Source organism: Lepidochelys olivacea (assembly GCF_965140295.1).
Source record: "Lepidochelys olivacea isolate rLepOli2 genome assembly, chromosome: 2".
In the NCBI taxonomy this organism is placed as follows: Eukaryota; Metazoa; Chordata; order Testudines; family Cheloniidae; genus Lepidochelys; species Lepidochelys olivacea.
The window spans coordinates 46,726,451-46,748,711 of record NC_140412.1 but is presented as its reverse complement, the minus strand read 5'-3'; the positions used below and the strand labels follow the sequence as shown (position 1 = coordinate 46,748,711).

Sequence of the window (22,261 nt, the reverse complement as noted above, 5' to 3'; positions counted from 1 at the left end):
AACTCCAGTTGTGTAATGTGTAACGAAAGTAGAATCTGGCCCAATGAGTTAAATCTATTTATTAAAAGACTTTGGAATTATATATTATCTCTGGTGGGTATATTCTTGTAAATTACTTTAAATATATGAATAAATAATAACAAACACATGATCAGAATTGAAGCTAGGTCCCAATACCCAGGATAAGAGCCAGAACAGTACTCAGGACAGGAGCCAAACTGGGTAATATAACTTCCATTAAAATTGATAGCTGGCAACATGAAGAGCAAATCTTAGGCCTGGTCTACACTACAAACTTAGGTCAACATAAGCTGTGTTAAGTAGATCTACTAATTATGTGTCTACACTACCGAGTCCCTTCCACCCACCTAAATGGTCTGTAAAGTCAACATCAGTATGCCACCTGTGTGAGAGGCATAACACTTGATATCCACAGGTCAATGGATAGAGGATAGTGTAGATGTAGTGTAGTATGGATAGTGTAGACACTATGTTGTGTAATTCAAATGAATTGGCCTCCAGGAGGTGTCCCACAGTGCTCTGCTGTGACTGCTCTGGAGAGCACTTTCAACTCCACTGCACATCAGCCAGGTACACAGAAAACAACTGCTCCCCTCTTAAAGCCCCGAGAACTTTTGAATTTTCATTTCCTGTTTGATCAGTGTGGAGAGCCTGCCAGCACAGCTGATCATGGAGACTCAAGGCCACAAATGCACTCCAGCATGGAGTACACAGGAGATGGTGGATCTTACTGCTGTGTAGGGAGAAGAATCTGTGCAGGCAGAGCTCTGATCCAGCAGAAAAAACACTGATATCTATGCCAAAAATCACACAGGGCATAGGGGAAACGGGCTACACCAGGGACATGCAGCAGTGCCACATGAAAATAAAGGAGCTTCGGCAAGCATACCAGAAGACAAGAGAGGCAAACAGTCATTCTGCTTCTGCCCCACAGACATGCTGCTTTTATGACGAGCTGCATGCAATTCTCGGTGGCAACCCCACCACTACCACAAAACGCTCCATGGATACCTCCCCGGAGCCCCAGGCAACCTCGAGCAACAACGAGGAGGACACTGTTGACCAGGAAGAGGAGGAGGAGGAGAATGTAAGGCAGGCAAGCAGAGGATCCATTCACCCCGACAGCCAAGAACTGTTCTTAATCCTGGAGCCCATCCCTTCACAGGACCAATTGGCAGCAGAGCATGAGGCCAAGGAAGGCACCTCTGGTGAGTGCACATTTCCAATCAAACTGTAGGGGTTACATGCTATTATTTTTTATGTTTAATCTGAACAAAAAAGTATGTGTAGTGGGTATTGGTGGTCAATCCAGCTACCCAGAGGGTGCTTAGGGACCACAGACTGTTCGTTTGTTCTGCCCCACCCAGAAGGCTATAGACCGATCGCTGTTCTGTCTCACCCAGAGGGCCAGAACCCCAGTTGCAACTGTCTGCCACAGCCAGGAGGCTTGGGGCTATAGACTAATTATTTGCCCTGTCCCGCCCGGGGGCTATAGACTTGTTGCTGGCACCCAGTGCCGAGAGGCTGAACAACAGCATGAGTTGGTTCGTTACCCGGTGTGCTACACCCAATAATCACAACGGGGTGGAGAAGCAGGAAAGTTTATTTGCAGCTGCAAAAAGGTACAGGGAGAATAAAATCTCAAATCCTGCACACAGAGCAGGAAGTTACACAGGCTTTTATACATCCTTTTTCCCAACATACTTATCCAATAGCAAGCTGCCCCAAGTATCCATATAGCCAGCCAATCCAGTTCCCAGCTAGTTCCCTGATTCTCTGTATCATTTGTTAAACTATACATAAAGCTGCTTTATTCAGCATTGTTCTTCCATATCTGTCCTGTGTGGCCTTGCTTAGTTTCAGGCAGTCTGACTCTGCAACATATTGTTGCAGATTCTCAGCATAACTGCTGTGTGTGCCTCCAGGCGGGGGGGGCAAGGATACTTGGGTCTAGTACGCAGAGCTGCTGCGAGTGCCTCCAGGCAGGAGGGGGGGCCAAGGACACCGGGGCCTAGTGCGAGGGGGCTTCATCGACACTCGTGGTCTTCCATCCCCTCGAGTTACCTAGTGGCCATGCCCCAGTGTCCCCAACAGACTGATTGCTGTTCTGTCTCACCCAGATGGCAAGAACCCCAATTACTACTACCTGCCCTAGCCAGGAGGCTTGGGCGCCATAGACTATTTGTTTGCCCAACCCTACCCGGGGGATACAGGCAGAGCCATCCCTAGGGGACGGCGAATCAGGGCAACTGCTCCAGGCCCCGCACTTTGCGGGTCCCCGCAGGCCAACACAATTGGCCGGTGCCACATGGGCAGTGGGTGAACCTGACCACTGGCTGGGGGAGACTACCTCCAGCCCCGCCCCTTCCACCCGAGGGAGAGCACACCGGGAGGGAGAGTGCTTGGTGGTGCTGCTGCAGCCTTCCCAGCCCTGGGAAGGTAGGCGGCATGGCCCCAGACCCCTGGGGCCTAGCAGTGCCATCAAAGCAGGGCCCTTAGGGGGCAGAGTGTGGGCAGGGCCACACCTGGCTGTTTGGGGAGGCACCGCCTCCCCCAGCCTCCCCTACCCACTTCCTGGCGCGGTTGCTCCCAGAAGTGACGTCACTTCTGACTCGGAAGTGACATCACTTCCACCCTGGGCCCCCCACCCCGCTAGGGATGGCCCTGGCTACAGGTTGACCATTGTTCCGTCCTACCCAGAGGGCCAGAGCTCTAGCTGTTTTGTCAATCCCAGCCTGGAGACTCAGGGACTCCTGACTATTTGTTTGCTCAGACCCACCAGAGGTCCAGAGCCCACCACACGGCAATTACCTGATCTAACAAGGAATCCCAACAACTGGGTGGCAGGGTGTACCAACTCCTCACTGGGCCAACAGGGGCAGCCCAGCCCGACAACAGGGCCTCCTCCCATCACAAGCACCTCACAAAATGGGGTCCTGATCCATGACTGAAGCTCCTAGGTGCCATGAGAATACAAAGAATAATATGAGCCGACGCACTCATCTGTACTGAAAGCTGAAGAAAAGTATGTTAATTTTAATAGAGTAAAAGCTACAGAATAGACCAGAGCATCCTTTCTGAAGACAAGGAGTTTCCTGAAGACCATCCCAAAGTAAACACCCAGCTGCTGAGTCCAAGTTTGCTCCCCCTTTATTGGAACACTACCTCTGACATGCAGCTGATTTTTGCTGAGGCCTTGTGTGGTCACTTAGGTCAGGTTTAATGGCTACGAAGCTGAATGCTGCTGTGCCAGTAGTGTATTTGTTCATGGCCACAGAGAAATCTGCCCATCTAAGGACATTCTTTGAATATTAATATACTTTTGGATTTATTCATTTGTGTGTTGGTTTTCTCCTTAACAGTTATGAGTATATGGTAGCCAGCCAGCCAAGATGAGGGGAAGGCAAAAGTGGGTTTCCACCCCTGACCTGAACTCAGAGATTTATTTTCAGATTTCAGGGCACGTGTCTTAATAGGTGTCTCCACAGATCAGTCAATAATTGTTTTAATTGCTCTGCCAGGGCACATTCAGGGCAGAGGCCAAGCCACTGCAGTATTATAAGAGATGCTAATTGAAAAGTCATTTGTCCTGAACACAAAGTTAGGAAATACGTTGTGCTTTGAAAGTTCTTGGGTCAGCACCAAAGTCAGTAAAATACTCATACTTTTTCTAAGAAAGGTCAAATCCTCTACCCCAATGGCAGAACTGGCAGGGAAATCCATGGGAGGGATCTCACTGGGCTTTCTTCCAAGAGAGGCAAGCTTAGAATTGATTCCAGAATGGCTATTTGCCTGAGTATCGTCTACAGGTGAATAAGGACTGCAGGATCTGGCCTGGTAATTGTTGCTGTTATTATCGGTGAGGCTAATAGCATCCATATTATTAAGGTTTCTTAGCACTTTCCATTAGTGCAGTTGCTTATAATTTTACCAGACTTCAACTGGTTGGTCTGAAAGTCCCAGGCTGGGGGTCTGCCTCAGGATGAACTGTTTTGGAAAACTATAGCCAAAATAGTTCAGCTGTTTCTGAGAACAAGGCTAGGGAACATGACATTGTTTTGCCTAGGTTAAAAAATTCTGGTGACCTTTTCTTCGAAAAGCTTGCGCTCCTGCATACTTTGGAGCAGGGACTTGAAATTTGGTAAAGAGGTGGTAGCCTTTGTGTCAGGAAATCCATCCAATCTAGGCAGCTTATAAGCCTTTGAAAAATCACAGTCCACCCATGCTCAGTAGAGACTTGTTAGATTTTAACAGCAAAATTCCCCAAAGATTTTATCTGCAACAGGCACACGCCAGCCTGGGGCTGAGCAAGAGTTTCCCTGAAATTATAGTTCTAGGCTGCCGCAGGCCTTGCTAGCTCTGGTTTCCAGTCTGGGCACCTGTTATTTAAAAGTGTCAAATGAGAGCTGAAATTACTTGTGGTGGGATGGCATTTCTGCCCGGCCTGCAAAGAGCTGAAAAATCACTCAGAGACTGACCTGGAGAGGTCACAGCAGAGAGACAGGTGACAGCAGATGTTAACTTAAATGGGGAGCTGGGAACCCAAATCAAACCAACCCCCCCCCCACACACACACAATCAAGCTCCACCCCCTCCCACATCTATCATTGGCTAGTGATTTATTGAACCAAGGAGGCAGGAATAGATGAAAATAGATTTATTTAAGGACCCCCTCCCAACAACTATTCCCAATTAACAGACAAAACTCACTTGGGTGTTAACCAAACCAATAGGCTTTAAGCCCAGAGCCCAAAACCACAACAATATCAGGAGTGGGGAATACAAATTAAAAGGGTAAACACATCACCATTCTCATTGGCACAGGGCACAGGACACACAGGGCAGGAATCACAGGAACCGAAGGACTAAGGGACACCACCAGGAACACAGGACAGGAGCCACGATCACAGAACACTGAGGATCTAAGGAACAAGTACAGGTAAGCATCTTCTCTTCTTTCTTGACTCATTGTCTTGGCAGGGAATAAACATGCACTCTGGGCTGCCTCTCAGATGGACAGCATTTTATCACTGTCAGTTGCCAAGCAGAACTTCCTAAGTCACCTGACCATTTTCCCCCTGAACTGTTGTTACTAGGCAGTTTCACATTCACAGGGGGATCAAGAAGGGGACACAAAATGGCGGGTGAAGAACAATGAACAGAAAACAAGATGGCGAATTGCAGTTACCTTACACAGAAGGTGACTGATAGTTGGCCAGTGAATGAGCAGCTGGTGAGGTGGCAATCGACAAGCGGCTGGCGGGGTGGCCAGCCAGCACAAGTTCTCAGATGGTGGAGCAAGCAAGTTGCCGTCTTCCCCAGGTGGAGGTGAACTCACACAGATGCAAAATCCTGGGTCCTCACTGACCCAGGACAACCACTGTGAGTGGGGTACGGTGAGGGAGCAGAGGGGAGCACAGAAAAGGAACTTTTGGTTATATAACTCAAGAACATGAGGCAGAAGACACTGCCCCACACACTCTGGGGTGGATGTCCTGCTCACGGTTTTATGATTATGAATCCTGCTTGTGGCATTTTCCCTAATTAATGTCAGGTAACTTCCCTCCTTTCATTTAAAGTTTCTTTTCTACACTCAGACTCTGTGTTTGCAAGAGGGGAAGTATTGCCCCTCAGAGGCACTGAGGGGTGTTCTGTTATTTTCCCAGGTTACTGAGTGGCGGCTCGAGCCAGTTCTGTGTTGTACTGTTAGAAAGGAACCCCTAGATATTGAACCTGGCCCTGGTTGCTGCCAGCTCCACATGGCAAAAGGGTTACACAATTCTAATATATCTTTTTTGAGGTGGGGCAACTAGAACTGCACACAGTATTCAAGGTTTGGGTGCACCAAGGATTTATATAATATAATTTTGATGTTTTCTGTTTTATTATCTGTTTCCTAATGGTACCTTGTCAAGGTTCCTTTCCCACTCTGAACTCTAGGGTACAGATGTGGGGACCTGCATGAAAACCTCCTAAGCTTACTTTCACCAGCTTAGGTTAAAACTTCCCCAAGGTACAAATTAATTTTATACTTTGACCCTGGATTTCCACGGCCACCACCAAACTTTAACTGGGTTTACTGGGAAACGTAGTTTGGACACTTCTTTTCCCCCTAAAATCCTCCCAACCCTTGTACCCCACTTCCTGGGGAAGGTTTGTTAAAAATCCTCACCAATCTGCATAGGTGACCACAGACCCAAACCCTTGGATCTGAGAACAATGAAAAAGCATTCAGTTTTCTTATAAGAAGACTTTTAATAGAAGTAAAGGAATCACCTCTGTAAAATCAGGATGGTAGATACCTTACAGGGTAATTAGATTCAAAACATAGAGAATCCCTCTAGGCAAAACCTTAAGTTACAAAAAAGGTACACAGATAGGAATAGTCATTCTATTCAGCACAGTTCTTTTCTCAGCCATTTAAAGAAATCATAATCTAACACATACCTAGCTAGATTACTTACTAAAAGTTCTAAGACTCCATTCCTGTTCTATCCCCAGCAAAAGCAGCATACAGACAGACACAGACCCTTTGTTTCTCTCCCTCCTCCCAGCTTTTGAAAGTATCTTGTCTCCTCATTGGTCATTTTGGTCAGGTGCCAGCGAGGTTACCTTTAGCTTCTTAACCCTTTACAGGTGAGAGGATTTTTCCTCTGGCCAGGAGGGATTTTAAAGGGGTTTACTCTTCCCTTTATATTTATGACATACCTAACCTTGTTAACTTTTTGGACTGACACTGCACATTGAGTGGATGTTTTCAGAGAACTATTCACAATGACTCCAAGATCTCTTGAATGGTAACAGCTAATTTAGACCCCATCATTTTGTATGTGTAGCTGAGATTATTTTTTCTAATGTATATTACTTTGCACTTATCAACACTGGATTTCATCTGCCATTTAGTTGTCCCGTCACACAATTTTATGAGATCCCCTTGTAATTCTGTGCTGTCAGTTTTGGCCTTTATCTTGAGTAATTTAGTATCCTCTGCAAACCATCTTCTGCTTTTCCAGATCATGTATGATGATGTTGAACAGCACAGGCCAAGAACAGACCAATGGGGTATTTAACACTTTCTAGTGTGAAAATTGATCATTTATTCCTACCCTTTGTTTCCTACCTTTTAACCAGTTATGATCCATCAGAGGACCTCTTACCCCTTGACTACCTACTTTGCTTAAGAGCTTTTGGTGCTGGACCTTGTCAAAGGCTTTCTGAACATCTAAATACACTATATCAATTGGATCACCTTCGTCCAGATGCTTGTTGACATCCTCAGAGAATTCTAATAGATTAGTGAGGCATGATTTTCCTTTACACAAGCTGTGTTGACTGTTCCCCAACATATCGTGTTCATTTATTTGTCTGATAATTCTGTTCCTTACTATAGTTTCAACCATTTTGCCTAATACTCAAATTAGGTTTACTAATCTGTAATTGTCAGGATAGCCTTGGGAGTCTTTTTAAAAAAAAATTAAAAAATCAGCGTTAACTGCAGGGTAGCTAATGTATTTGGTACAGAGGCTGATTTGAGCGATAGGTTACATATCACAATTAATAGTTCTGCAATTTCATATTTGAGTTCCTTCAGAACTCTTGGGTGAATACCATCTGGTCCTGGCGACTTACTGTTTAATTTACCCTTTATTGACAACTCAGTCTGGGACAGTTCCTCAGATCTGTCACATAAAAAGAATGATGTATACACAGTTGTGTATAAGTGCTGCAGGGATATTGGACTGTTTCATTGATTTAATTTTCATTGCCCAGCTTTGAAAGCAAAATTGCACATCATATGTTGCCATAGATTAAATATACACAGGACGTTCCTCTCTTTCTCTCTCTCTCCCTCCTTTTCCAGCTCCTGCTCCTGTGGCTTGAAAGTTCTGTAATATGTAAGGGTAGTGGGTGCCCCAGAGGACTTCATTTCCCTATAACAGCAATTACACACTGTCATAGCCCACCATGGATCCAAACACAGCATTCCCTTTTCAAATAAAGGGAGAATTCTGTGTAAAATTGATGTCAGGAAGTGGGCTGGAGCTCCTTCACACAAAGTAAAACAGAAATGTATATTAGTCTTTTTAAAGAGAGCAGCTGCTAATTAGGAATATAGGCCAGTTAAGTCAATGTGCTGATTTTTACTGACATCCTCTATAAGGGCTCCATAAGGATGCCAATCTAGTAGATGCCACTACCTGCAAGCACAGTGGGGTTGGATTGTCTTTCAGTGCACCACACTGGAATACTGCCTCAACTTTGGCTATGTCATGGTCATTCCAGTTTTCCATTCATTCTCTCTGTCCTGATGCAGTGGCAATCACTTGTCAAATAATATTTCTAGACATCAAACCACCCAGCTCATGATTTTTAGCAGGTAGGTTTGAGTTGCCCAGATACCCAACAGTGTTTTGTTGATTCCTACCAATTGACCAGCCTGATCAGGTATTTTAGCACCACACATCATGTCCCCTAAAATTAAATTGGAAATTGAAAATTGTTGTTCATTTTATATTCCTATCTGATCCACAGTGGGCCAGTTTGTGGAATTTTTGTGGTAGCATTATTAGTGATATAAAAAACTGGAGTGGATTCTAGGGGAGTAGCAAGTGCTGGTTGAAAAATTTCTGATGGAAGTTTGATTGGAAAATGCTGATTAGGCAGAACCAAAACAGCAATGTGTCAGCTCAGTTGAAACTTTTGAAGGAAACCAGGCAGAAAGCCTGCCAGGCTTCTAACACCCGCCCGGTCCACTCCCTGGGCAACTGTATCCCTGGTTTGCCCAGCTCACTTGTCAGGGAGCTGGCTGGCTAGCTTAGAAATTTTAAATTTTTCCAGAATGGAATTCTCAAAAATTTCTGTTTCACAAAACATTTTACACTGGCAACTGTTCTGATATGCATGAAAAACATTTCAGAACTGTGAAATTTTCCATAGCACAGAAGTTCTGGTTCCCACACAGTACTACTATTTAGTTCTCAGAGTCTACTATTGAAATTCCGAAGTTAACTTTAGATATGTACCTTTTCTTGCACATTGTTTCTTGACACCTTGGTGGAAATCCTGGTCCCATGGAAGTCAATGGGAGTTTTGCCATTGACTTTCAAGTCAGTCAGGATTTCACCCTTTATATTTAGATCGAAAGCCATATTGTTTAGCCCTAGTACTAGACAGACATAAGTTGTAGGATATTTAGTGCCCATTCCAATGCCCATTGAAGTCAGTGGGAGTCTTTCCACTGAAGTCAGTGGATGGTGAGTTGAGTGCTGAGAGAAGAGCAAAACCATAGTTAAATGTCTGGAAGGATTAATATGAGGAAAGACTGAAAAGCTGAATACAGACATCTTAGCTAAGTGATGACTAAGAGGGAAGTGATTGCAATCTACAAATATTTGAAGAAGATTAAAAACGGTAGGGAAGGAACTATTTAGGATAGCAAGGGAGAGACATAGCTAGAACCAAAATGATTATAATTACCAAAAGGATGATTTAGGTTGAACAACAGATGTGTCTTCTCAGTAAGAAGAGATATTAGATTGTGGAACAGTTTCTAAAAGGAAGTGGAGGTCGCTCCTTTGTTTGGGACATTTATCTAGAAGTGTGAAAAGCCCACAAAATATACTGTAAGAACAATTCTTCACTGGGAGTGTGACGGACTTCACCATCTTCCATTGCCTTTCTATTGATAGTGTCTATTATTCTTTCAGTTTCTGAGATCTCTAGGTGGAAGAGGTATAAAGGTGAAGCAAAATGCAGACATTAATGTATTTCTGCCATAGTTTGCTAGTATAATGTTATCTCTGAACAACAGAAGATTTATTTTTCCATCCCTTGTCTTTGCCAGAGACTCCTTTTTAAAATATCCTACTATCTTATGTCTCTGATCTTAAATTTACTTAGTTTAATACAGATTCCAAAACAGTGAATTCAAATGTAATTGAGAGATATAGTGTTTGTATTACCTCTTGCCCATAAGCAAGCAGTTGTACCAAACAAATTGCATTTAAATTAGTTTACAGGCAACTGCAGTCACAGTGGTATTAAAAATACATGCATATTAGTATCCTTATTTATCCTGGAGTAATGTCAAAAATAATGATGCACATTTATATAACACCTTTCTTCTGGAAGGAAACCAAATTGCTGCACAAATTGATTTTACAAACTACATACAAAATTCTCTTCCTTCACCACTTAAATACACCTAGCAGTAGCTTAGATCAGTGGTCTCCAAACTTTTTGGCTCGTGCAGTCCCAGGGTGAAGAGCGGAAGACCTGCCGCAGACGCGCCACCGAAGGAAGAAGACCTGAAGACCAGCTGTTATACCAATAAAATAAAAACCAACAGGATCTTATTAAAGGGGAAAAGGCAAAAAGAATCATAGTAAGCAGTTAGTTATAGCTATAACATTCCATTCAATTTCATATTTATTCACACATTCATTCATACACACACACACAGGTTCTGCAAGGTTGTTATCATAGTTACCAGCCTTAAAGTTGCTCATGCCAAGCCCCTGGCCAGGTGGCCTGGACATGAGGAGGGAGCAGGGCCTTGTCAGAAGCACATCTGATGCTCCTGGAAGTTGGTTTGCAGACTCAGACCCCAAAGTTCTCACAGAGAGGGAAAGAAACAGTTCCAAAAACCAAGAGACCTCTTAGTTTAAATTCCAGGGTATTACTAATTATCAGGAATCAAACTCATTTGTGATTTTAATACAGAACTTCTTTAATATGATCCAACACCGCCGCAGGCGGGCCGCTGGAGGGGAACACCAGCCATGGACGTGCAGAGCTGCTGCCTGCCATGCACCGCCTGGGATCATTTTGCGCACCCCCTGGGGTGGGCGCATCCCAGTTTGGAGACCACTGGGTTAGATCAGAGCACTATGCTGGGACATTGCCTCAGCATTGACTTAGGAGGAAGGGTGCCACCTAGTGAATCACCAACACTGCTTAATCTGGAAGCTGCTTGGTCTTTGGAGGCTCCTCGTGTTTACCTTCACAATGTCCTTCAGTGCTATGGTGACATGAAAGCACAGCCACTGCTTTACAAACCTGACATGCTAGAGAGGTTAGCTCTAATGCTGTGGTGTATTAAGGGGAATCAGTGAAGAAGTTACTCAGCCTTGGGAGAAAGTGTGGGAAGTAAAAATCTGTTTCACCAAAGCACAGGGAGTAAATTAGAGTTTACTGATTAAAGCTGAGTTTTTAAAGCTTCATCTCAATATTATTTGTGGTTGGTAGCACTCACAGTGTAATAGGTGAATTTCAAACATAGCAGGGGGCGTGGTCCTTGGCACAAAAGAATGTATGTAGTCTCATTGTTTGCTGTTTTGTAAAAAGTTTATTTTCGAAAGAAAAGTTATGTGGGGGAGGTCTAGGTTGGTTATGAGGAAAAACTATTTCACTCGGAGGGTGGTGAAGCACTGGAATGGGTTACCTAGGGAGGTGGTGGAATCTCCATCCTCAGAAGTTTTTAAGGCCCAGCTTGACAAAGCCCTGACTGGGATGATTGAGTTGGGGTTGATCCTGCTTTGACCAGGGGGTTGGATGAGATGACCTCCTGAGGTCTCTTCCAACTCTAATCTCCTATGATTGTGGATTATAGCTGAGTTTTAAGGTTCAGATGAGCTTTCTGTTTAAAGTTCGACTGTTCTAAAATCTGTATGGTTAGTCAAATTGCCTTGAAATTTGAATTGCCTCCTCGCGGTATAAAGTATGATCAGTGGTCCAAATTTGAGGGCATTCCACTACGGGATTCCTGAGATACAGCTCTCAGGGGGTATTAAAAGCTGCTTTTTTCTCTCTCTCTCTCACACACACACACACACACACACACACACACCTTAAAAGTTGACACATTCTGGCAACATTTTTTTACTCCCAGATAGAGACCCAACCAGGGCTCAGATCATAGAAATGCTGGCCTAGATGGGACCTCAAGAACTCATTAAGTCCAGCTCCCTGCAATGAGGCAGGAACAAGTAAACCTAAACCATCCCTGATGTTTGTTCAGCCGGTTCTTTTAAAAACTTGCAGTGATGGGGATTCCTGCCTTGGAAGCCTATTCCAGAGCTTAACTACCTTTATAGTTAGAAAATTTCCCCCTAATATCTAGCTTCCACCTTCCTCTGCAGATTAAGCCCATTACTTCTTGCCCTATGTTCAGTGGACATGGAGAACAATTGATCATAATCCCCTTTATAACAGCCTTTGACATAGTTGAAGACTTATCAGTCCCTGTCATGGGATACTCTACTCACTGCAGGAGTGTCTCCTGGGGATTCGCTCTGCCAGGCCAATGCCCCTTCCTGCAGTTGCACTCCATCACTCTCACAGTCTCATTCTCTCAGGACTCACTTGCTCCCACTTTGTGGCTTGGCCCTCCAGCCAGGTCACAGTAGTCATCTCCTTCCAGGGTATCAAAGGATCTCAGGACCCACTGTCCCAGGCAGTTTTTTCTCTTACTGCCCCTTAATGGCACCGCTGCCCAATGGCTGGTAGGGGAACCCAGGCCTGCCCTCTACCCTGGGTTCTAGCCCAGGGACCCTACAACAAGCAGTCAAGTTCTGCACAATCCTGGACCGCACTGCTGTATCCCTGAGCTGCTTTTCTACCTCACCATCTGTCACACTGAGAGTGACTGCAGTTTCTCTCCCTACCACTCCGCTCAGCTCCTTGGCTTTATACAGGCTCCCCTCCTGTTTGTGTCCTGCTGAACCTTGTGTCTAATTAGACCTTGATCCCTGGCTTCTCCTCCAGGTGCAACCTAGGCAGTTAATTGACCTGGTCACCTTAACCCCTTCAGGCTTTGTGTGCGGTGGACACCTCATCACAGTTTCCCCTCAGTCTTCTTTTCTCAAGATTAAACATGGCCAGTTTTTTTAACCTTTCCTTATAAGTCAGGTTTTCTAAACCTTTTATCATTTTTGTTGCTCTCCTTTGGACCTTCTCCAATTTGTCCATATCTTTCCTAAAATGTGGCACCCAGAACTGGACACAGTACTCCAGCTGAGGCCTCACCAGTGCCAAGTAGAGTGGGACAATTACCTCTTGTGTTTTATGTACAATACTCCTATTCATAGACCCCAGAATGATAGTAACCTTTTTTGCAACTGCATCATATTGTTCACTCATATTCAGTTTGTGATCCGCAATCACCCCCAGATCAGCAGTACTACCCCCCGAGCCAGTTATTCCCCATTTTGTACTTGTGCTTTTGATTTTTCCTTCATAAGTGTAGTGCTTTGCATTTGTCTTAATTGAATTTCATTTTGTTGAATTCAGACCAATTCGTCACGGTTATTTTGAGTACTAATACTGTCCCCCAGAGTGCTTGCAACCCCTTCCAGCTTGGTGCCATCTGCTAATTTTATAAGCATCCTCTCCACTCCGTTATCCAAGTAATTAATTAAAATATTGACTAGTACTGGACCCAGAACTGTCATAGAATCATTGCATACCAGGGTTGGAAGGGACCTCAGGAGGTCATCTAGTCCAACCCCCTGCTCAAAGCAGGACCAATCCCCAATTTTTGCCCCAGATCCCTAAGTGGCCCCCTCCAAGGATTGAACTCATAACCCTAGGTTTAAGCAGGCCAATGCTCAAACCACTGAGCTATCCCTCCCTCACAGGACTCTACTGGATATGCCCTCCCAGTTTGACAGCAAACCATTGGTAACTACTCTTTGAGTATGGCCTTTAAATCAATGGCACACCCACATTATGGTAATTTTATCTAGACCACATTTCCCTAGTTTGCTTATGAAAATGTCATGTGGGACTGTGTCAAAAGCCTTACTAAAATCAAGAGATATTTCATCTACTGTTTCCCCCCATGCACAAGACCGGTAACCATGTCAAATAAGGAAATTAGGGTTTTGGTATGATTTGTTCTTGACAAATCCATGTTGACTATTCTTTATAATCCTATTTATCCTCTAGGTGCTTAAAATTGATTGTTTCATAATTTATTCCAGTATCTTTCCAATTATCAAAATTAGACTAACCAGCCTATAATTCCCAAGTCCTCTTTCTGACCCTTTTTAAAGATACGTGCTATGTTTGCCCTTCTCCAGTCCCCTGACTTCACCCATACCCCATGAGTTCTCAGAGATTGCTTGTGTTAGTTCCTTAAGAACCTTAGGATGAACTTCAAGTCTTGTTGACTTGAACAAATCTAATTTATTTAAATAGTCTTTAACCTGTTCTTCCCCTATTTCTAGCTTGCATTCCTCCCCCCACCCCCCCGCCCTGTTGTTAATATTAATTGTGTTGCATGTCTGGTCACCATTAACCTTTTTAGAGAAGACTGACAGTTATTTACTCCCTTTCCCTTTTAAATAGAGGGCCTACACTTTCCTTTGTCTTTGTCTTGCTCCCACCAACTCTCTGTGGCAGTTAAGATCACTGCACCAGGGTCTCAGATGCTTGAGGGTTAAGACATTGCACCCACCAGCCCTTTGGACGAAATCAAATGAAAATATTATTTGAAAAAGAGAGAGTTACTTCTCCAGTTAGGCATGCTAGATCTTATGCCCCTATTTGTATAACTAATAGATTACACTGAGCATGCACAGAGAGAGAGGCTAACTGTCTGGAAAATGAACTCTCTGGCACAGGCCCTGGGTGGCTCTGAAGTCGTGTTATAGTACTTAACTTGGACCACTTTCCCCAGACACTATGAGTTTAAATCCACTAGGGCAGAAATTTGCAGTAGTAAACACAGATACACATGCCTCCCATCTGTCTTTATCAAAGGGGGATTTTTATTTTGGGGCAAAGTACTGAGTGTACAGTAGAGTATTCAGAAGACACTGGAACTATTGTTTTGAAAAGAAAATAAACAACACAAGCAAAAGCTTACTGGGAGGGGAGGATGATCAGGATGGAGGAATAGGGAGAGAGGGGTTGGGATCAGGTGGAATGGGAGGGAGGAGAGGAGTAGGACACTAGGCGGGGGACATGGAATGAGTGACAAAGAGACTGGGGGAGAATAAGGACAGGGGTGTCTGTCAGCCCCACATATTCTTCCTGTGTGTGTCCCATGAACTGGGCCCCCAGTCTACAGTGGTGTGACCCCCTCTTCCCGGCTCCCCCTCATATGAGTCAGGTACTGGATGGGGCTTGCCTATCCGGGGGGAGGTCTGAATCTCATTCTCTCTCTCTCTCTATGCCCCCTATGTGAGCTGGAATCTGAGGGTCTCTACCCCCTGGGGGTGTCTGAGCCCTGATTCCTGCCCCCTGTGTGTGTGTGCAAGGCTCTTGGAGGCTCCTGCCCATCAATGACAGTCTCACTCCCCTCCCTGTTCCCCCATGTAAGCCATGTTCTGGAGGGGGCTTGCATTTCTGGGGGTGTCTGACCTCCCACTCCTCAACCCTTTCATATGATCTGGGAGCTGGGATTCAGTGGCAGATTAACAACTGGGTCAACGGGACCTCTGCCCTGGGGCCTTAGGCAAATGGGGGCCCCCTGGAAAAATGGGCACCCCCATGCCCAAACCCGTTCTGCCCACAGGCCCGGCGCTCCTGCCAAGGAGTGGGGTGTGACATTGCACTCCATATGATTTTATGAAAATATGCTAAGTGTGAATATAATGTAACTGGAATATGCTTCATGCAAAAGGTCTCTTGTAAGGTATCATTACTAAGCTTATAATCTACTGTGTTCATCCTATTTGTATGAATGTACCATTCTTGTATCTGAAACTAGGAATATAAAATATAATTCTGAGATCCTATTGTAGTTATGCAAAGTGTGGGCCATGAATGGTGGTTTAGAATCTTGATGGCTCCTATCAACTAGGACAATTGACTATAGATGGCTCTGTTTACTTGCAAGCCTTCCTGTGAGTCAGGCCAGGAAGAATGAAGGCTTGGGGTCTCACAGGACATGTGACCATGTCACCGTGTACTGGAATCCATCTTAAACCTGGTGCTTTTCCATTGAGAAGGAGGGGTGGGGACCCAAAGAGACAAAGATTCCTGCCTTGTACCAAAGGTACATAGGGGGGTGGAACAGAATAAATGGGGCTGCAGTCATGAGAAATCCCTTCGCTACCACCTGAGCTAGAACAAGCACTGTACCAGGAGAAAGGATTGGGCCCAGACTAGAAAGGAGTCTAGTCTATGAAAGAAGCTTATTGGAACATCTCTGAGGGTGAGATTTCACCTGTATTCAGTTTCCTATTGTATTAGGCTTAGACTTGCATGATTTATTTTATTTTGCTTGGTAACTTACTTTGTTCTGTCTGTTATTCCTTGGAACCACTTAAATCCTACTTTTTATATTTAATAAAATCACTTTTTGCTTACTACTAAACCCAGAGTTAGTGACTAATACCTGGGGGAACAAACAGCTGTGCATCTCTCTCTCTGTGTTATAGAGGACAGAAAATGTATGAGTTTACCCTGGATAAGCTTTATAGAGAGTAAAATGGATTTATTTGGGATTTGGACCCCATTGGGAACTGGGTGTCTGGATGCTAGAGACAAGAGCACTTTCTAAGCTGTTTTCTGTTAAATCTGCAGCTTTGGGGGGACATGGTTCAGACCTGGGTCGGTGTTTGCAGCAGGCTAGCGTGTCTGGCTCAGCAGGGCAGGGTACTGAAGTCCCAAGCTGGCGGGAAAACAGGCTCAGAGGTAGTCTCAGCACATCAGGTGGCAGTCTCTGTGACCCAACCCATCACATGGGGTCAGTGTGAGGGCGCTTGCCCCACTCTGCCCGCCCACCCAGCGCTTCTGCAAGGGAGTGGAGTCAGGGCGCAGGGGCTTGCCATGCTCCGCCCACCCAGTGCTCCTGCCAGGGTGCGGGAGAAACCCCCACGCCCTGATCCCGCTCCTCGGCAGGAGCAAGGGGGAGCTGGCGGGGGGGACTGCAGATGGAAGGGTTGGGGCGGAGCCCCCACTTGCTCTGGCCCAGGGCCCCACAAACCCCTCATCTATTTCTGCTGGGAGTCACTGCCTCCTGGGGTTCTCTGAGTGCTGTTCCCTGCCCGGTGTGAGTGTGCCAGGATCTGGGGGCCACTGCTCATCTATGGGGGTCTACCCATCTCTCTATCCCCTCCTGTGAGTAAAGATCTGGGGAAGCCCTAACCCTTTGGATGGGGGACTGAGAACAGTCATGGTTGGAGTATGCACCAAGAGCACACTACTGACACTGGGGTGGGGACACATCAGAAACTCTCCGTCACTGGACACAGGGAAAGGGAACACCCACCGATATGAGCAGAGCAGTTCACACATCATAGGGTTTAAGGCCAGAAGGGACCCCCAGATCATCTTGTCTGACCTCCTGTGTATCACAGACCACTCACCCATACCTGCCCATGATGCAAAATGAAACCAAAATTAGACCAAGGTATTACAGCCCACAGGAGACTAGACTATTATATGCCACAGGCAGAGAATAGGAGGAACCCAGGTGACCAGTGCCCAAGGCTCCCACAAAGGCAGGTAAATGATTAAGTAAGATGTACCTGGATAATCCCAGCAAGTGACCTGTACCCATATGCTGATCAGTTAGACCCTGAGCATGTGAGCAAGAACTAGCCAGCCAAGCACCTGAGAGAGAGAGAGAGAATGCTCCATGCAACCTCCAAGCTCTGGCTCTCTCTGTCAGATGGCCCATCTCCGCCTGGGGCCATTCTTTAGAGGACAGAGAAAAAACAAAAACAAAACCCAGAATACCTGGGGGCTGGGGAAGAGCTGGTATTTCAGGCTTTATTCCTCTCCAGCAGGTATTTTCTTTCAATTGGGAACACCTCATTGTGATGAATGAGCCATTTAATACCTCCCTGGGCCTGATGGATGTGTAGAGCTCCTCCTCTCTATTCTCACTCTAACTTCTACAATATTAGAGCAGAGCACGATTGAGAAACCCTTCCTGTTAAAAGGACAACTCTTCTTAGTGCTCTAAAAGCTGTAAGAACTACACATTTCTAAATGACCACAACTCCTACCAACAAACATTTTTCTTTCTGTTTAAAAAAACTAGGAAAACTAAATGGCAAAAAACATTTTTAGCAGTGTAATATCCTGCTGCCAGAGTCTTACCCCACTGCAGCCAGCTGCCAGAGCCTTTCCCCAGTACCTCCCCCTCACAAGAGCCTTTCACTAACATGTGTAGATACTTAACGCAGTATGGACACAGCCTCTTTTCACTGTGGCATGTAGCTATACATATCCTACATGTCACTGCCAGAAGTGTACAGTGTAGATGTCACCTAAATTTACATAGTACGACAGTAAGGCACAGTGAATGGCCTTAGACCAAGGCTACAGACCTATGTCTGTACAGACCTATGTCGGTGAAAAATCCACACCTCTGAGCGACATACTTGTACCAACCTTAACCCCTCGTGTAGACAGTGCTATGTCGATGGGAGAGCTTCTCCTGTCAACATAGGTACCACCTCTCCGAGAGGTGGATTAACTACGCCACAGGGAGAGCTCTCTCATCAGCATAGGAGCGTCTTCACTTAAGCACTAAAGCGGAGCAGCTGCACCGATGCACCATTTTAAGTGTAAGACCTGGCCTAAGAGACGAGGGCCCTGAGTCAGCAAAGCTGGTGTTTAGCTTGAAACATGCGAATAGTCTCAAACTCAGGGGATTAAAATGTGCTTGAAGTTAAATACGTGTATAAGTCTTTGCAAGACGGGGATGTAGATCAGACTGTGTCATTGAGTTTCCTGTGTAAAATGCCATGTATATTTATGGTGCTGCCTCTATGGTGTTTATAATAATAAACAACAGTTCAGGTGTGAGAAAAGATCATGAAAAGACCAAGAAAACAGCTTACGGGGAGAAATGAGCTATAAGAAGGGGTATGACCAAGAGATGGTACCTGTCCTATCATTCTTACTGACTTTTCCGAATGCAGGGGGCAGCATGAAAGAGGGCAGGAAGCAGAAGGAGGGAAAAGGAGATGAAGAGAGAGTTCAGTTGATAGCACAGAACACAATGAGTGAAGGAGAAATAGGTGGAAATAAGAGCAGAAATGAGGTAGCAGCAAGCTACATGTCTTTGAAAGTAGGCACAAGTAGATTGAACTTAATGTCATGAAGCCAGTGAAGGGAGTTTAAATGGGGTGATGTGACCAAAACAGCATTTTGGGGAGATTGTAAGGGGAGAGGTGAGATGCAAGAAACCAGAGAAGGGGAGGTTACAGTGATTAACTCGGAAGACAACAAAGGGTTGGACAAGGAATTTAGCAGCAGGATCAGAAAGGGAGGGATTGGTTTTGGTGATATTATAGAAGAGTGGCAGGACTTCAGGACAGCCTACATATGGGAGAGAAAAATGAACTGAAGAGAATTCCAAGGTTGCAACCCAAGGAGATAGGGGGGCAGTGATGGAGAAATAAAGTGGAGGTTACTAGGAATGATGAGTATGGATCAAAGTTCATACTGAGTCAGATTTATGCTTGGTGTAACGCCATTTCTTTCAAATGATACTAGGGAAGAATGTGCCCCACTGGATAAAATCAGTAACTGAGATCAAAGCCTGACCCCCATTTTCTACTCTGTGTGTAGTAATATTCAGCGTGCAGTTGATCTGGTCTGCTGAGAGAGACATTTTATTATTAAAGGCCCTCTATGCAATGCAGTGTGCTCTGCTCTCGCTCTCTCACAAGCAAAAGGAAAAGAAGATTGTGACCTTTTGAGATTTCAAACTTTTCAGGAAACCAAATGCAAAAAGGCTTGAAGGCCTGATTCATAAACAAAAAGAAATCTGCCATCTGTCTTTTATGTCTTTGTTCTATGTATCTTTTCTTTTCAGGCTTCCTTTATCCTTATACAGTACCCTTTGAAATACATCTTCAGTCTGACTTTCCTTTTAAAGAAAGTGTCATGATGTGCAGATCCATTTTACTCTATTTCTGTTCACATCTGGTATTATGCTTTTTTCCTCTTTACATTTTCTGTCTTTTTCAGTTTTTTCTTGTTTCTTTATCCCCCCCGCCATCAGTCCCTTTTTCTCGTCTCATCTAATTTCTCAAATTTCCCCTTTGATAAGGAGACATACAACAAAGTCCTTCACATTTCTATTAGTTCAGATTCTAATACACAAAAATCTACATAAATGCACTCCCTGATCCCAGATAACACCGGCATTATTAATTCAATTTCAACAAAACATAAGGGAGAGGAAAATTTGGTCAGTGGTGCTCTCTATTTTTATCATTGCATTTTTAAACTGTGCCAAGGCGTGCCTAGAACAAAGGAGAGATGGAATGTGTATAAATCTGCAATAAATAAATTACAGTTTATCTGGCCTCAAAAGTGTTGTCACCTTTCTTGAAACAATGAACAGCAAAAGAAATGTTCCACATGTCTGACCCTACAAACGGACCATTTCAAACTCCCTGCTCAGCTTTCTTGAATCTGAAAATCTGAAAATCAACTTAGTTCATGGTTGGTTGGTTTTCAGTGGTTTTAAGAATTAGACTTACCCTGCAATGAAGGATGGCTCTCTATGGTATATATTCAGTCACTTTTTGCCATGTAGTTTTAAATGTCTCCCTGGATGGGGTTTGCAACACTTCCCTTCGAAGATTTGGGGGGAGAAGCTCTATGGGAGATCTGCCCCCCCCAAATTCTTCCATGGGGGGGGAACATTTGTCTTCTCTACAAGAAATGTAGTCAAATAACTTAATATAAGCAATAAGTTGTGTATTGTGACAAGGTAAATGGATACATCTAATCAAATAAAGTTTAGATGAGATGAGTAGGAATCTTCCAGTGAAATATGAGCTGTATCAGTTTCCATTCATATAGGTTTGACAAATTTTGCGGGGGCTTTGATTTATGGAAGTTTGCAAACACTGAGCCAGATTTTTCCCTCATTTTCAATAGTTCAATCCTACTGTGGTTAATGGGGTTGCACAGGGGCAAATGAGGTCAGGATTTGCCCCACTGAGTTTCACCTTTAATCAACAGATGCCAACCTAAAAGTTTCAGAGTAACAGCCGTGTTAGTCTGTATTCGCAAAAAGAAAAGGAGTACTTGAGGCACCTTAGAGACTAACCAATTTATTTGAGCATAAGCTTTCGTGAGCTACAGCTCACTTCATCGGATGCATACTGTGGAAAGTACAGAAGATCTTTTTATACACACAAACCATGAAAAAATGGGTGTTTACCACTACAAAAGGTTTTCTTTCCCCCCACACCCCACTCTCCTGCTGGTAATAGCTTATCTAAAGTGATCACTCTCCTTACAATGTGTATGATAATTAAGGTGGGCCATTTCCAGTACAAATCCAGGGTTTAACAAGAATGTCTGGGGGGGGGGTAGGAAAAAACAAGGGGAAATAGGTTACCTTGCATAATGACTTAGCCACTCCCAGTCTCTATTCAAGCCTAAGTTAATTGTATCCAATTTGCAAATGAATTCCAATTCAAGAGTCTCTCGCTGCACATCCACCAATGTGATATGTGCCAGCAATGTCCCTCTGCCATGTGCATTGGTCAAACTGGACAGTCTCTACGTAAAAGAATAAATGGACACAAATCAGATGTCAAGAATTATAACATTCATAAATCAGTCGGAGAACACTTCAATCTCTCTGGTCACGCGTTTATAGACATGAAAGTTGCGATATTACAGCAGAAAAACTTCAAAACCAGACTCCAGCGAGAGACTGTTGAATTGGAATTCATTTGCAAATTGGATACAATTAACTTAGGCTTGAATAGAGACTGGGAGTGGCTAAGTCATTATGCAAGGTAACCTATTCCCCCTTGTTTCCCCCCCCCCACGTTCTTGTTAAACCCTGGATTTGTGCTGGAAATGGCCCACCTTGATTATCATACACATTGTAAAGAGAGTGATCACTTTAGATAAGCTATTACCAGCAGGAGAGTGGGGTGTGGGGGGAAAGAAAACCTTTTTGCCAACCTAAAAGTGTAACTCAGAAGAAAAAGTAAGGCAAATGTCTGCGTTATGTAAGGGCTATGCAAAATCACTGAGTCTTAGAGAGGTTAATTCTGGGACAAATTCATCCCTGGTGTGAGACCGTTGATGTTGCTCAGTCTGCTGCCCACTCATTTTCTCCCCTAAAGTAAATACGTCACTTTTGGAGTCTAAAACTGTTTTGACTGCTCTGACTCATGCATGAAATAGATTCAAAGTCTAGATATTTAGTGTGTTCTTTACAATGGGTCCATCTGTAGAGTCTTTTATTATTATTTTGTGTTTATTACATTGCAACTAATTACAGATGAGCATGTCCCAT

General features: G+C 44.4%; 1 protein-coding gene across 1 annotated transcript in view; it reads left to right on the top strand.

The window, feature by feature from the left end:
• Window positions 1-643: 643 nt before the first annotated feature.
• LOC311516721 (uncharacterized protein) overlaps window positions 644-22,261 on the top strand; it is a 30,471-nt gene continuing 8,853 nt past the window's right edge. Inside the window, exons 1-2 of the mRNA XM_084621070.1 lie at window positions 644-1,229; window positions 4,846-4,960. Of these exons, the coding sequence (XP_084477196.1) occupies window positions 818-1,229; window positions 4,846-4,960 (527 nt within the window). The 5' untranslated portion in view covers window positions 644-817. The remainder of the gene's footprint in view (window positions 1,230-4,845; window positions 4,961-22,261) is intronic.